The sequence below is a fragment of the Staurois parvus genome, unplaced genomic scaffold, assembly GCF_062004578.1.
Source record: "Staurois parvus isolate SC_StPar_1 unplaced genomic scaffold, SC_StPar_1.0 ptg000013l, whole genome shotgun sequence".
In the NCBI taxonomy this organism is placed as follows: domain Eukaryota; kingdom Metazoa; phylum Chordata; class Amphibia; order Anura; family Ranidae; genus Staurois; species Staurois parvus.
The window spans coordinates 125,555-142,243 of record NW_028317809.1 but is presented as its reverse complement, the minus strand read 5'-3'; the positions used below and the strand labels follow the sequence as shown (position 1 = coordinate 142,243).

Genomic DNA, 16,689 nt, shown 5'->3' with positions numbered 1-16,689 from the left:
CAAGTCCTTCCAACTTCAGGGCTGTATTGGATATCCACCATGCCATAGAGAGCTGTGTTTGAGTAGACAGAATATTGGGTTACCTAAGGATTGAATTTGTATTAAAAATGTTGGACTGAAGGGGCCTGGAGTGAAAACTGGGCAAAGGCAACTGCCTCAAAAAGGAGGCCACCGTGAGGCTCAGAACCCTCATGCAGAAGAAAATTGAAGACTGTCATGACCAGAGGGTTTGAGAACTTGACCTTAGGGAGGCAATTTTATCCTGAGGGAGGAAGATGCTGATTGGGCAGTCTCCAAAAATAGACCCAGGTACCACAGACACTGGAAGCTGGAGCGCTGACTTTGGAAAGCTGAAAGCCTAAAAGGTTAAAAGGAGTTTACCCAAGTTTAAAGTAATTCAGCGTATCTTATCTACACCTGGACAAACAAAATTAAATTCTCTAAAACACAGCTATAATGCATGCACCTGACAACAGAAAACCCCACAGTGTGAACTTTACAATTTAATCTCATTACTTGCATTTAGAAGTTATGTCAGCAAGAACGAGGCCCAAGTATCAGTCTACAATCTGTGAGACAGGTCTGCCAGTGAAACTGGGTGCAACTGCTTCAGAAAATTTCCAGTTCTGGGGACTGTTATGTTGTGGTGTTAAGGTGGAACAAGCAAGAAGCTAAGCAGTGTGTAGAACATGGACCCTGTGGATGGCCGCTGCAGTGACTGAGTTGGTATGTCACAGAGGAGCAAGGTTTATGCAGTAAAATTTTTAATTTGCAGATCAGCGAATGACAATTGCAACTACATCAGCTGCTGGGGTGCATATACAGGATCTGACAGTCTAGTATGACAGTGTCAGTAACTTCTGGATAGAATTTTTTTCAGTATAGTAGTCCAGAGCTGTAGAAAGACATCCTACCTCCTCAGAACACCAACACAAGCTGGGTTATACCCACTGGAGGACTTTACTATTGTTCAATCACCTACAGGCATCTAATATATCCAAAGTTGAATAATGACCTCCTATGTTTACCAATGATCCATTGGGAGAAATAAATGCTTTAGGTTGGTACTACAGGTAGATTAAACTTAAATGTAGTACATAAATCACAAGAATAAAAATACCTTGCAGGGTACAAGAAGTGATGGTTTAATAAATCCATTATCTTAGTCTATTCTAAAGTTTCGCAAGTGTCTGTAATTTAATATATAATTGTGCATGAAGCCACCAAAAAAAATACCTCATGGGGAACTTCTTGTAAGCGATCCAAAGCACGGATGTGATCCAATGTATCAATAGATGGGGAGAGCCCTCCATGGAGACAGAAAATCTGAAATGAAACCGGGTTTAAGTTTAATTTAGCCACTTCAAACATTTCTCACATACATGTAATAATTTGCAATTTATTTTGCTAGAAAATACTTAGAACCCCTATAATAGATATATTTTGAAAGCAAATAAAGTGGGGGGGGTTACAATTTTTAATGTCAAACAATATTTGCCCAGAGGTTTATTAAACTCAAAATTTTCAGGAAAAAATACTTAGAATTTTTGTGTAAACAATACCCAATTTGTTTTTTGTAAAATTTAAACAGATGTTACGCCTAGTAAACAGATACCTACCATGTCATGCTTTAAAACGGTGTACACCTGTGAAACACCGACTAACTACGGTACCTAAAAATCTCCATAGGCGAGGTTTTAAAAGCCTTAACAGGTTACCAGGAGGTCTGGTTCTAGAATTATTGCTCTCACTGATGTTTGCTATGATACTGCATGTGTTTGATCATCGTTTACATGTGTGCGCAGGACCGATGTGCATTTGTATTTGCACGTGAGCATAGTGGGACAAGGGCGCATTATTAAAAATGTTTTAATTTAATTTCAATGTTTTTTTTTTTTACACTGTGCCTATTTTTTATTGAACCTAATAGCAATCACAAGGTAAAAACAACATCCTTTGTGATAGCATGGACTGTGACAGGTCCTCTTTATGGAGAGATGTGGGGTCTAATGCATCCCTCTGGTGCCCTCCAAATCAGCCAACCAAGCCTGTCCGGTGGAAGCAGACGGGCAGCCCAATTGCTTCCACAGCCCCTCCCCCCCCCCCCCCCCCCTGGTACCAGCCCCCTATGTGATGGAAAAGAAAAGAAAAATTCTATTGCAAAAATAAAAAAAAAGTTACACCCAAGCACATACCCCCCCCAAAAAAGTAAGCCCCTCAACCCCCACAAATACGCACAAACTAACGTAAACGCACACGTCAGTGCCATGCACACCGGAGTGACAGCACTGATTCTAGCACAAGACCTCCTCCGTGACACTAAACTGATGACCTATAGGGCCTTTTGAAGAGTCTCCTATAGAAAATATAGGATACTGCAGTTTGTCACCATTTCATAGGCGCGCACACAAATTTAAGTTCTGGCATGCTGGATATCTAGTTACTCGCCGCGACCTTGTCTTTCATATCTTACCAAATATTTTGGCAATTTGTTGCATTTGTTTGCCCTAAAATTCACTTTACTTTAGTGTGTTTTTTACTGAAATTCTGCATTTCCTAGACCTTTCCGGTAATACTGTGTGCCATAAAAAATGTGAACTCTATTTTATTTTGTAGGGTATCTGCTTTCAGAAAATATATGGTTTTGGAGGGTTTTGTGTAATCTTCAAGCCTAAAATGATTTTTTTAAATGTATGCAAAAACAGTTCTGGCATCGAAAAAGTTAATTGGCGTCTTTACTAGCCAGTTGCGTCTTGTAAACAACCATGAAACCGGATGTGACTAAATCCTCGTTGCTTCTGATTTCTGCCATCACAGGAGAGGGGGGAAGGAACAGAACTCTTTGCTGTCCATTTGATGCAACAGGTCACATCGGTCCTGGGCTCCCAAGTGGGACAGGAGAGGCCGGGAAAGGTGGCAGAAGGGAGTCTGCATAGGTGATATGGCTGCTTGGATAACTTTTTCAATGTAAAGCATTGACGGCTGAAAAATTTGATACCAGGCTCATGGCTACAGTCATGATCCTGTAAAAGCATTTCCTGATTGACGTACGTGCGTGCGTGGTTGGTCAGGAAGTGGCTCAAATAATAGGACATGTCTATTATGGAAATTGTAGCGCTGGTTGGATTAAAAAAAAAAAAAAAACATTCTTACAATTTACACAGCAATATTAGTCACTGATTAAAATGAACGTACTCTTGAATTTTAAACAAACCAGTATTATAATCTTGACAGCATCATAAGCTGGCTGTTTTAACTGTCTTACACATTTGTCTATCTAATAGCGCCCACACAAGTGTGGGAAGCTGAAGGCGTTCTTGAGCACCTCGCAGAAAACTCTGTCTGCATAAAACAAATTGAACACTGAAGCTTCATTTAGTTAATGAAAAAGTCTGGCCAGGCATTGGAGGCTGCATTCAGCCTGAGAAGAGCGATTTTCAGTTTAGTTTGAACTTTTTTGAATGTGTATACAGGCATTTTTAAAAGTGCATTATGAGAGTTTTACATGTGTATTCAAGCTTCAGGCTTTTTGTTTTAGCCAATGACAAAAAGACTATTAGTTAATTTGTTAAACAAAACCCTGAAGAAAAAAAAAAAAAACGCTTGAATCAAATGTTTTCAGGCATTCCCAGTAAAGTCTATAAATGCTCAATTCTGCCTGGAAAGTAGTGCGTACTTTTTGGAGCAACAGGACACTCAGATGTGAACAAGGGCTACTGAATATGAAAGGGTTTTTGCATAAGTGTTTTGAACTTTGAGCTACAAGTTACAAAACGTTCATGTGTGGATGGGGCCTTAAGGTATCTGCCAATCCAAGATACTTTTTGCTAAATAGGAATACATTTAAAAAAAAAAAAAAAAAAGTTTTTTTTAAATCATTTGACAAGTACAACTGAATATAGTTATCTAATCAGGCAAAAAAAGTAGTATGTGGTGTGGCTGAGTTAACTACTGTATACACCAGATAGCAGCTGTTACATTTGCCAATGGGAAACTGGACAATGCACACACTTCCTACAATAAACCCGGTTTAGACTCAACCTCCCATTATCACATACTTGACAGTCCTGATATGGAGATTCACCTGGGAGAGGCTGTTCAGGATGACCCCCCACACCAGGACTGTTAAGAATGTGATGTGCACTATATTTTAACTCTGAGCATATATTATTTTAATACAGGATTTATATAGTGCCAACAGTTTGCTCAGTGCTTCCATCAGCAAGGGCATTGAAGATGAAACGTGGCTGGGTCTTCCAACATGACAATGATCCCAAACGTACCACCCGGGCAACGAAGGAGTGGCTTCGTAAGAAGCATTTCAAGGTCCTGGAGTGGCCTAGCCAGTCTCCAGATCTCAACCCCATAGAAAACCTTTGGAGGGAGTTGAAAGTCCGTGTTGCCCAGCGACAGCCCCAAAACATCACTGCTCTAGAGGAGATCTGCATGGAGGAATGGGCCAACATACCAGCAACAGTGTGTGCCAACCTTGTGAAGACTTACAGGAAACGTTTGACCTCTGTCATTGCCCACAAAGGATATATAACAAAGTATTGATATGAACTTTTGATATTGACCAAATACTTATTTTCCACCATAATTTGCAAATAAATTCTTTCCAAATCAGCCAATGTGATTGTCTGGATTTTTTTCTCATTTTGTCTCTCATAGTTGAGGTCTACCTATGATGCCAATTACAGGCCTCTCTCATCTTTTTAAGTGGGAGAACTTGCACAATTGGTGGCGGACGAAATACTTTTTTGCCCCACTGTACATACATATACATACATACATACATACACACACGTACAGGCATACAAGCCCATTGCCTTGCCCAGTTTTTTCTTTGAAAATTAACTGCACAATCGGTTGTTTATTTTGTTGGGGATCACCCTAATACCATTATATGTAGGGGGACACAATAATATAACACAGCTGTGTATTAATACAAGAGAGGGGGGGGGGCATTTCTGTTTTTGATTTAAATTTTGTTGTGTATTACCCTTGTTCTTTTGGGTATATTTTTAACTTTATCAATAAACTATATAAAATGATACAGCAGCCCGGTGAAATGTTGGATTGTGTCTATTTGACATAAGGTTTATATAATAATTTTGTTTGCGATATAAACATAGAAGGGAGGTTGAGTTTAGACCAGGTTTTTATTGTAGAAGTGTGTGATACAATAACACTGGAGACTGCCTCTCAGATAAGATCAAAAATATTGATCTGCATTACATAGTTACATAGGTTAGTCTGGCTGAAAAAAAAAGACAAAAAAGTCCATCCAGTTCAACCATTAAAGAAAAAAAGAAAAAAAAAAAAGAAAAAAATGTTAGAATTCTTCACCCACAGTTGATCCAGAGGAAGGCAAAAAACCCCAGCAAAGCATAATCCAATTTGCTTCTGATCCCCCGAGAGACAATCGGATATTCCCTGGATCAATTTTACCTATAAATGTCCAGTTATATTGTGTGCCCAAGAAAGAATCCAGGCCTTTTTTTAAAGCAATCCACTGAGCTGGCCAGAACCAACTCCTGAGGGAGTCTATCCACATTTTCACAGCTCTCACTGTGAAGAAACCTTTCCATGTTTGGAGATTAAATTTCTTTTCCTCCAGATGTAAAGAGTGCCCCCTTGTCCTCTGTGATGACCTCAGGGTGAATAACTCTACACCGAGTTCACTATATGAACCACTGATGTATTTATACATGTTGATCATATCCCTCATTAATCTCCTCTTCCCAAGAGAGAATAAATTCAGTTCCTCTAATCTTTCCTCATAGCTGATCTCCTCCTTGCCTTTTAGCAGTTTGGTTACCCTTCTCTGTACTTTCTCCAGTACCCCAATGCTCGTTTTGTGAATTGGTGCTAAAAACTGAACTGCATATTCCAGATGAGGTATTACTAATGATTTGTACAGGGGTAATATGATATCTCTCTCTCTGGAGTCTATACCTCTTTTAATACAAGAGATTTTTTTGCTCGCTTTAGAAACCGCAGCTTGGCATTGCCATTATTAAGCTTGTGATCTACCAGAACCCCCAGATCCTTCTCCACCATTGATTCCCCCAGTTGTACCCCCCTAGTATGTATGATGCATGCATATTCTTAGCCCCCAAGTGCATAACCTTACATTTATCAACATTAAACCTCATTTGCCACATAGTTGCCCAATTAAACAGTGCATTGAGGTCGGCTTGTAAGTTGGAGACATCCTGTAAGGACGTTATTCCACTGCACAGCTTGGTGTCATCTGCAAAGACTGAAATGGGATTTTTAATTTCAGACCCTATATTGTTTATAAATATATTAAAAAGTAAGGGTCCCAACACTGAACCCTGGGGTACACCAATGATGACCCCAGACCATTCAGAGTATGCAATATTAACCACTACTCTCTTTTAGCCAGTTTTCTATCATTTGCATACAGATTTTTCCAAGCCTGTAGACTTTACCTTACACATTAGCCATGTGTGGGGAACTGTGTCAAGCGCTTTTGTAAAATCCAAGTATACCGCCACCCCACAAGGTTTTGCTCACCTCCTCATAAAAAGAAATCAGATTTGTATGAAAACTTCTGTCTTTCATGAAACCATGCTGTCTGTTGCTTAAAATGTTTTCTTTCCAGCAAGAACTCATCGATGCGGTCTTTTATTAAACTCTCCAGGATCTTCCCAACTATAGAAGTTAAACTAACAGGTCTATAATTACATGGTAAAGATTTGGACCTTTTTTTTTTTTTTTTTTTTAAATATAGGCACCACATTGGCCTTACGTCAATCCAGTGGCACTATGCCAGTCATTAAAGAGTCCCTAAAATTAGAAACAATGGCTTTGAAATGACAGAGCTCAATTCTTTAAGGACCCGTGGGTGTATGCCATCCGGTCTAGGTGCTTTATTCACCTTTATACTGTCTAAATATTTTTGGATCATATCAATTGTGATCATCTGGAGCTGTGTCAATACCATGCCCATTATGGACAAGAGCTCCCCCATGCTCCTTTGTATACACAGAGCTGAAGAAGGTATTTAATAAATTTGCCTTCTCTTTGTCCCCAGTCACCCACTCTAGATTATTTTGTAAAGGGCCTATATGCTCGGACCTGACCTTTTTACTATTAATATATTTGAAGACTTTTTTGGTTGGTAATCACAGACCCTGCAGTGTAATTGAGCACCAATTGTGTGCTTGTCAGGAAAGGGGAGTGGAGTGTCGGGCTTATCCTTTATCCCTTTTGCTGTCGCCTGAATGCTTCCACCTGACAATTGAGCCCTGCTGCTTGCCGGCAGCGGCGCTAAAAGATTTAAAAAAAAAAAAACTACCTGCTCGGCATCCTGAACTACATGTCCCGGGCGTCTGGCGATACAAATTCAACATACATACACATTTTTTTTTTTATATAAAAAATTAAATAGACGCAATGTTGCACTTAAGTCAATAGAGGGCGTTTTTGCATTTAAGTCAATGGGACACACATATGTACGGAGTCAATCAGGAAGTAAAAAAATGTATTAAGAGATTTTTTACATTTTGTTTTTTTTGGTTTTTTTTTAAAAGTAAGCTAAAATAAATTGTAACAATAAACATACCTGTCCATCAACTAAAGCCGTCAATGGTAAGTAGTCAAATAGATCTGTAAAATATTTCCATACATTTGCATTTCCATACTTTCGTAGGCACTCATCATAAAAACCATAAACTTGAGTAATTTGTCGAGACTCATGATTCCCTCTCAGTATTGTGATGCGCTCTGGGTAACGAACCTAAGGAAGAAAAATGTTTTCAGAATATACAGTAAAATGTTAAAAAAGTTTGAGCTTGAGGATGTCAATGTGAAAAAGAACATGCATTTGCAACCTGCATGTTGGGTGTCATTAACATTGCACTGATACCTGCTGCAGATCGCCAGGGCATTGTGTTTTGAATGCACTGCAGGAAACATGCACGCATCGCAGGTTTCCCAAACCACGTTCTAGTGTGAAGCAGGGCTTTAAAAAATTGCAAATTAGGAACACAGAGTACATGCTACATACAATTAAAGTGATACTAAGCGATATCTTTATTCTCCATACACATCCATTAATTAATGGCTCTGTAATCTATTTCTAATTAGTATTTTTCTGCGTCCTGTAACCTCCCCTGTGGATGCCTGGGTAGAGGAGTGCTCCTTGCAGAGGGGATCACCCAGATTCCTGCTAATGAGGATTCCCTGAGAGCGCAACAGCTCAAGGATCAGAGAATACAATGGGGGCAATGTACAGGCCAAAAGTAGAAACCACTAACAGGAAGTGCTGCTCGTCCACTGTAAATACGAAGGAAACATAGGAATGTATAAATACACATCAGTGATATCTAAATGATTGCAGCAATGCAATCAGACTGCAGGTTGCTTCCACCTGAACTTGTGGACCCACAAGAAGATGTTGAGGGATGAAGAGAACTCGTAAGATCCAAGGTGGGGCTTCAGGATCGTAAAGGTTTAAGTAAAAGCCCTAAAATAATTCCTCCAAGGAAAGTGGAACAATCTATCCCAAAGAGTGAAGTTATTACTAGGCACAGTGAAGGGCCCACAATATCTTCTGAGAAGCAGGATTGACTACATGAAGCAGAAAGGATGGAGAAACCGACATTCTAGTCTGTAACAGTGGAACACTGTATCCTCGACCCAATGATCCAATATGGCCTAAGTCCAGGTGCCTGAGGAGGCCAATAGACGTCCCACTACTTGTAGAAGTGAGGGCACCCCTTCACTGCGAGCAGGACTTGGTACCAGACTTGGTTGACTTACCAAGGAATGGAATTAAGTGGAGGATATGGCTTTGGAAGCAAAAGTTTGGGAGGGACCGTATGAACTCTTTCAGAAACTTTGAGGTGGGCAATTTTGCAGCGCGCTACTGACTTTTACTAGGTAAGAGTGCTCTTTACATCTGTGACTTCTATAATAAAGGTGTCTAGGAACTCTCCAAAGAGTCGTTCATTAAAGAACTTTCCAGACGATTCTTCCTGGCAGTCTCCACAGAGCAGTTCTGCAGCCACGGAATCCTGCACATATGAACAGACATAAGAAATGCAAGAATTTTGCTGCTGGGAGTTTGTCGAACCTGTCTGCACGGTAAAGCAGTGCTCCAGGTGAGGAGCTGCATTTTTTTTTTCTTAAATACAAAGGGTTTCAACAATGGCCATCAATAAAATTATCAGCTGTATGGCTGAGCTTGACAGAACAAGAACGGCTTTAGAGAGGCCTCCAGCTTCTTGTCCATTAGGTCTTTGAAGACTGGGACCCCCTCAACTGAAATCATTAGGGATTTGTTGAAGCAGGAAATACTTGGATCCAAAACTAGAGCTTTCTACTTTTTGTGGCAAGCAGCCTAAACTGGTTATTGCTGAGCACACATCTTGGGAGGAGTACACTTTGTCTGGCCAGTTCTCATACTGAACATCCTGAACCAATGGATGGAGCAGAAAGGACCTAATAGGCTTGTTGGATTTGGGAAATGATCACATACTGGTGGACCTTAGGCCCAGAGGGTGGAGATGGCTCTTACTTCAAAACAGGAGTTTATCTTGTCCACCAGAAAAGTAATGTTTCTTTTTCAACTTGGGATGATAGAGAACTCCTCTGGAGTAGATGTCTCAGATGGATAGATGTCTCAGACTCCGAGGATTCACCTTCCACTTCCTCATCTTCCTCCCTCTCCTCATGGAGTATCGATGCCTAGTAGTTAAAAATGAGGAAAGTGGTACTAGAGGAGTTAATGGGAGACTTAGAGGAGTGGAGACTGAGATTCAAAGTACCAGGGGCACTGTTTTCCTTGAATTATCTTATCGCTCAGCACAATGTGTGCTGGCTGGCACCCTCAACCCATTTTCCTTGTGCGGGATATCAGCCATGTGGGTGAGGGGATTCCCTGAGGGGTACTCAACCTGTGCTGTGAAGCAGAAGTGCAGCCATCCTGTGTCTCGCAACTGAAGGCGGATTGATAGGATCTGGGCCACAATTTGCAGGAGTGGAATGGTGGAGCTGAAGTCTGCAGGAGAGCTCAAAATGGTGCCCCAAGAATGAGGAGCACTGAGGTACTGCCTAGAAGAGTGGAACTAGGAGTACAGTGCAGGCCATTGCGTGCCCAAAAGAGCTGCAGGGAATCCAACATCACCTCTTCAGAGGTAGAAACAGTGTTGCATTTTGACCATGACATCATTTAAATTGTCACAGCAACCCCACGACACATTGCTCCTGGCCTAGCAAACTCAAGCCACACACTCCAATGTGCAAGGCAGGGGCCCAGGGTCTACGCCCAAGAATGAAGAAGGGAGCTGGGGAATAAGACTGAGGCAGGTTGGGGGGGGAGGCACAGAAGAAGTATCAAAACTCCAGACTCACCACTCCAGGGTACTGGCTGTTTTCCACAGTAGCATCCTTCATTTAGGTACTTGCTGATTTGGGAGGAAAAACACCTTACTCAATGAAGGGGATTTTCAGGGACTAGGTCAGACCAGTACAGACTGCCACTGCCCTGGACCTGTAGAGCACTCTGCAGCTAAAATGTACCTTGCCATACTGCTGTACCAAGGGTGAGTGCCAATCAACGTATCCAGCAGGCAATACTGCAGGCTGGTACCACGTTTTTCCAAGCTGAAGGACCTGGGTATGGTTCCCCAAGGAGTTGCCAACACCAATCAGGAGATCTACACAGTGTGGAGTCTTCCTAATAATCTAGTAGATGCCAGAATTATAAGCTAGAACTTGCTCTCACTAGAGAGGTCGTATATCACCTAAGAATACCAGCAAAAAACTGAGTACTGGATGTGGGAAGGGTTATATGGGCAGGCCCATGCCAGTGTCCTCATCTGAAGGTGGCAGCATATAACCTGCAGTCTTGAATAACAGAATTCTGTGTCCTGTACTCTGAATAAGAAAACAAAAATGTTATTTGTCCAATTCCTTGCTCCCCTGGAAGCCAGAGCTCTCCTCTTTCCCTATACTTCAGTGGGGGACTGACCCTCTGCATCCAATGCAAGGCTATGGTCCTCACACTGTGACTGGTGATGTCAGAGGACTTGCAATTAGAAGAGCGCAGGGAAGAAGAGTCTGTGGGGACTGATCTAGCAGCACAGAGGGTGTCTGTAGGAGCAATGGATTAGATAAGTGCTTTTTAACTGGGCCCCTATATACAACTAGTTATCCCTTGCAGTGAGGGGTAGCACCACTGCAAGGCAACATTTTTGTTTTCCCCAGAGTTCAGTTTGAAAGTTGAAAAATTAAACTGCACCAAAGCTGTTTTAGTGGCCAAATACCTAGGCCCAGGAATTTTCCCTTCCAAATTTTCTAATTGTTATATCATTTACATATGGCTTTGCATGAGTTCCTGTGCAACCAACAGAGGAAAACAATTTTGTGAAATGACGCAGGCAGTTGTGTAACATAACTTTGTTAAAGTGGCTGTAAATCTCAGACATAAAATATGAACAAAGCATATCCCTCTACAGTGTGCACGTGTCTCAATCCAGAGAAGTGTGTCATTACACTCTGCCTCTTTCCTCTGCTATCAGCATAAGTGATGTTTGACAAGTTTTCCTGACATCAAGAAGGTAAAAAGTTGACAGAAGGGAGCTCCACCACACAGCCTGTGATTAACAGTCTCAGCGCCGTTCCTGTTTGCAGGGGGGGGGGGGGGGTGTTTCTTCCCTCCAATCAGCTCTCCTCACTGATCTCTGCAGAGTAACTTGAGCTCCCTGCCACCTGCTTTCTGAATAGTCAGACAAGCTGTATGAATTCAGGGCTTTGAACAGCTGTAAAGAGAGAACTACTAATAAACAGGTACAACTTATGTAGGATTTGTTTCATTTCCGTGTACGACCTGTGACAGTCACTTCATTGGGTATATGTAAGGGTTTACAACAAACTAAGTGGGCCATAGCTGGCCTTTTGCTGTTAGAATTCTGAAATTTACTTCCCTCTAAAAACTGGAGGAGTAGACATCCTACTATTGAACACGCATTAGTCGCATTCTTGGAAGTAATGGGTAACCAAGTCCAGAAATACAAAGAAAACAAAAAAGTTCTCAGAGCCAGAGATACAGCTTCCATGTGTATCTTCAGAGAAACATAGAATAAAAAAAAAAAAAAAAAAAAAAAAAAAAAAGGACAAAACTATAAAGACGGCAGGCTAAATGGAAGTGCTGGCGGCACTGATCAATTGGGGAAAAAATTCAACAGGCTGGTTGTATGAAGTCGGTCGATAAAGAGACTTCTTCACAACCAGCCTGCGCATACATGGATCAGAATTTGGCTGGTATCTGCTGAACAGGCCAAATATCAATCCAAGTAAAGCCAACTTAAGGAACATCACAATGTTCCATGAATAAGAAAAAAAGAGAGAGAGGCACCTTCTAAGTGCAGTATATAACACAATTTAATAAGCCACTGTATAAAAAAAACTCACAATAGTGAAGTAGAAAAACCCATCAATAAGGTATAATCTCCAGGTTTGCCACCATCATCCACCTCCTGCAGAAATCCGTCAGACTGCCATAGGGACCACCGTGGATGGTAGGACAGTCTCAGAATGCTGCCACTGGATCTGAAAGTGTCTGTGACCAGTGCAGACCGCAAGAGCCGGGCGGATGTGATGTTACCAAGGGGAGAGGTCGGCACACCAAGGAGAAGAAAGGCTATGCGCTCGGAGCTAGCTACTCCTTCTCCAGGCCTCGTAGAATGATGGCGGCAAACCTGGAGATTATCCCTCATTTTTTACTTCTTCACTATTGTGAGTTTTCTAGTGGCTTATTAAATTGTGTTATACACTGCACTTAAAAGGCGCCTCTCTCGCCTCTTATACATTTATCTCTATAGAGTTGGCATACTCTGGGATGGCTGCCACCTAAGCACTTATATAGTAATGGACGTTTATGGACTATCATGGACTTATTGTGCATTTAACAGGATATGAGCCTCTAGTGGGCTGAGAGTGTTTTTATACATTACAATGTTCCATGTATAATGTAGTAAAGAGACATGTACAAATTTAAAAGCTGTATATGTAGTATACAAATGTTTTTCAGCCAACAATGGTGTGTGTGGTGACATGCTAATCAGCAGTTACAGGGAACAGAGCCACCACAAGGTGAAATACTTGACCAGATGACTCATGCAAATGTTTGGATGAAGAGGACTTCGTCCCACCTGGTCAGAAATTGAGTGTGTTGTTGCTCGTACTGCTTCGAAAGTGGAGACCAGGAGGCCTAGAACCAACATGCCCACCTACCAGAGAGAAAAGCTGAACATGAGCATGGAGCCTCCAAAGTTGTTCTGGTGGAAGGAACACTGTGGCACAACACGTGTCTGCAGTTAGGCCCACTCCATCTGTAGATTCAGCAACAATTAAATTCAAAATTCGGCGAACTTCTCCAAGATGCAGATGGGGATCTCCAGAGGGCCCCAGTGAAAGACTTGAGTCTGCCTGGTGTGGAAGATCATCCTAATAACTCATGACAGAAACCCAGCATTGTCTCAGTAGTGCTAGGATCAAGGTTAGCACCTTGCTAGGAAAGTCAAGGCTGGACAGGAGCACCACAAACTGGAGCGTGTTCATCTATTGCAAAATGTAGAAACTAGTGGTGCCATATACAAATTGGGGCATGTCTAAGGATGCCACAAAATCTCCTTGATGGAGACACTACTGCACCGAATTTATCCCATCTTAAATTTTCAGACCCCTATACAGGAATCGAATGTCTTTAGGTCAGAAATTTGCCAAACCCTATCCTTTGTTTTACTTTTGGAATAGACTTACCCTTTATTTCTCTGAAGGAAAATAGAGTTATGACTCCCTGCTAAAAAGAGATTTGTTTGTGGCTTGGTTTAGTTGCGTTGCCAGAGACATGTTTGCAACATGTTTCTTTGCATTTTTGTAAGTCAAGGCAGAAAAGGTGCTTTAACTTCTCATTAGGCTTTTATTGATGTCATCCAGCATTGCGCCAAAGAGCCAACCATTCTAAATGGCAGCTCTGTAAACCTCCTCTTTGAAGTCTAGTCTGCCAACGACCAGCAAGATACAGCCTGGATACCAATGGTGCAACATCCAGCGAGGCAATACACAGGGGTCTGCCAACTTCACATATACAGGGGATACAAGGGTTCATTATCTAACCCTTGGTGCAAAAGATTTACCTATTCCACATGCATTTGAACATCAGCTCTGTGGACAAGATTGGTGCATCAGCCCTGCGACCTATGACATACATGGAACATGCAACCAATTTTGCCATCCTGTCGGCCTGTTCCTTGATGGAAGAAGATTACTCAAGTAGGAATCAGCCTTAATCAGCCTAGACTCTGGTTTATCCACAAGAGATGGGGAGGTCTATTTTTAAGGAATTCCTCTTCAAAAGGGTAACAAACCAAGAACATTTTTAGGTAAAACAAAAGACCATTTATGACGTTCCCATTTTTAGCAAATTAACTTGTCAAAATAGGAGGGAGAAGGAAATGCCTCAGCAAACAGTACTGCCCCTGGGTTTGTGGGTACAGGATGGAATAAAAGCTTCCAAAGAGGTACCCAAGTAGGTCCTTAATTTTAAGTCTTTCAAACGCCAATATAGTCAAATCAGATACTGTTGCTTTTCCCTGCAGAAAGTTGAAGAGGCCCCAATTTGCAACAAAGAATTTCTTTGATAACCAAGTTCCCTGCACCCAAGCCTGGAAACGAAGAAACAGATCTGACAGATTCCATCACTTATTTTTAGGGAAGAATGTAGACATTCAGACCCTTAGACCTCATTCACATTATGCCATTTGGAATTACAGGTAGAATTGCTGAGATTCTGCCCAGGATTACAAATCTTGTCAAAATGCAGGAAGTGTGTTTAGGTGCCATTATTCTTAATGGCACCCTCAAATGTGGTGCAAATCTACTGCGATTGCTGCAGAGCAATCACAGCAACATGCATGTTGCCCAAAAGGGAGCAAGAGTTTCTTCTGGGTGACAAAAGCACAAAGGGCAGCCTACTAAAATGAATAGACTGCCCTATGCATGACACATGAAATCATATAATTAAAAATAAATAATCACACAACAAAAATAGGGAGTGGGAATGCTATGTGCGATATGTGAACGGAGAACTTAAGGTCCAAGATGGGCTGAGTGGTCCCTTTGGGTTTTAGCACAGTAAAATAAGCTGGAGTAAAACTCCCAAAACAGTTCAGTGTTTAGAACTGGGGCTATGAGCCCTTGGTTCAGAAGTCCAGAGTGCCAAATGGAGATCGGATGGTCACGGAGGAGAAATAGGGAGATTTTATGTCAGAGACCAAGTAGGGGGCAAGGAACAAAACTTCACTTTATAGCCCTAAAATACCACCTCTTGCAATCAGGCATTAGGAATGCCTAGGAAGGTGGTACAGTCCAAAGGCCAGGCTAAACACAGCCGCCCTGGGTAGCTGGAAGTCAGTGGAGAAAACGCCAGTAAAAGAAAAAAAACACGCTAGCAAAAAAACTGAGGTATGCCAGTAGTAGGAGGTGATCTTCCCTAGGCTGGCCTAAATTTTGTTAGTCAGTGTTCAATCCACCTGTAGACTAGACTACAGAATAACCCAAAGGTTTAAGACTTCCCATATCCCTTCTTAATGGACAAGAAAAATGGATAAAAATACTGCCCAACCCAGGTGAGAACAAGAAACTACACTATATTGCCAAAAGTATTTGAACACCTGCCTTTACGCACACATGAACTTTAATGACATCCCAGTCTTAGTCCGTAGGGTTTGATACTGAGTTGACCCACCCTTTGCAGCTATAACAGCTTCAATTCTTCTGGGAAGGCTGTCCACAAGGTTTAGGAGTGTGTTTGTGGGAATGTTTGAACACTCTTCCGGAAGCGCATTTGTGAGGTCAGGCACTGATGTCGGACAAGAAGACCTGGCTTGCAGTCTCCGCACTAATTCACCCCAAAGGTATTCTACTGGGTTCAGGTCAGGACTCTAGTGTCCATTGGCTTTACACCACTGCATCTGACCCTCTGCATTGTGCTTGGTGATGGAAGGCAGGGATGCAGTTGCTTGGCCATAGAAACATGGTTTTTAGCACATACATACACCTGTACTTTACACAGTAAAATAAGTCATGTCTGAAGAATAAAGGCATTTTCTTACCTTTAATGCTACAAGAAGAGTCACTGTTTCCACAGAGTAATACCCTCTGTCCACATAGTCTCCCATGAACAAATAGTTGGTATCTGGAGATTTCCCTCCAATTCTGAAGAGCTCCATGAGATCATGAAACTGGCCATGCACATCTCCGCAAACTGTTACAGGACATCTTACATCTTGAACATTTGACTCTTTTGTTAGGATTTCTTTTGCCTGTGGATTATAAGATTTACACTATAAATAGAAATACACATTTCAACAAAAACGTTTGTTTTAACAATTTTATTTAGCCTATTCGGTGAAAAAGTACCAACAGGTGGCATCATTATCCTAGTCTCCACTAAAACGTGTGAGGGTATTTTACTTAAACCTTTTGTACAGCAATCAACATGCTTTTATGCACCAGTCCATTGTCACAACTCTGATTGTGCTAAAGCCCCACATGTTCACATGCCTGATTTCTTTTTCACCTCAAATGAGTAAACATCTGTGTGATTGATAAAGATAATGTTGTAAGATTTATTTGACTTCTGCTTTCCAC

The 16,689-nt window shown here is 41.6% G+C and overlaps 1 protein-coding gene across 1 annotated transcript in view; it reads right to left on the bottom strand.

Moving 5' to 3' along the window:
• Positions 1-16,689, bottom strand: part of PPP2CB (protein phosphatase 2 catalytic subunit beta) — a 46,346-nt gene that overhangs the window by 5,807 nt on the left and 23,850 nt on the right. The window contains exons 2-4 of the mRNA XM_089675087.1: positions 16,152-16,361; positions 7,595-7,768; positions 1,237-1,326 (exon numbers count right to left, since the gene is read on the bottom strand). Coding sequence (XP_089531213.1) covers positions 1,237-1,326; positions 7,595-7,768; positions 16,152-16,361 — 474 coding nt within the window. The remainder of the gene's footprint in view (positions 1-1,236; positions 1,327-7,594; positions 7,769-16,151; positions 16,362-16,689) is intronic.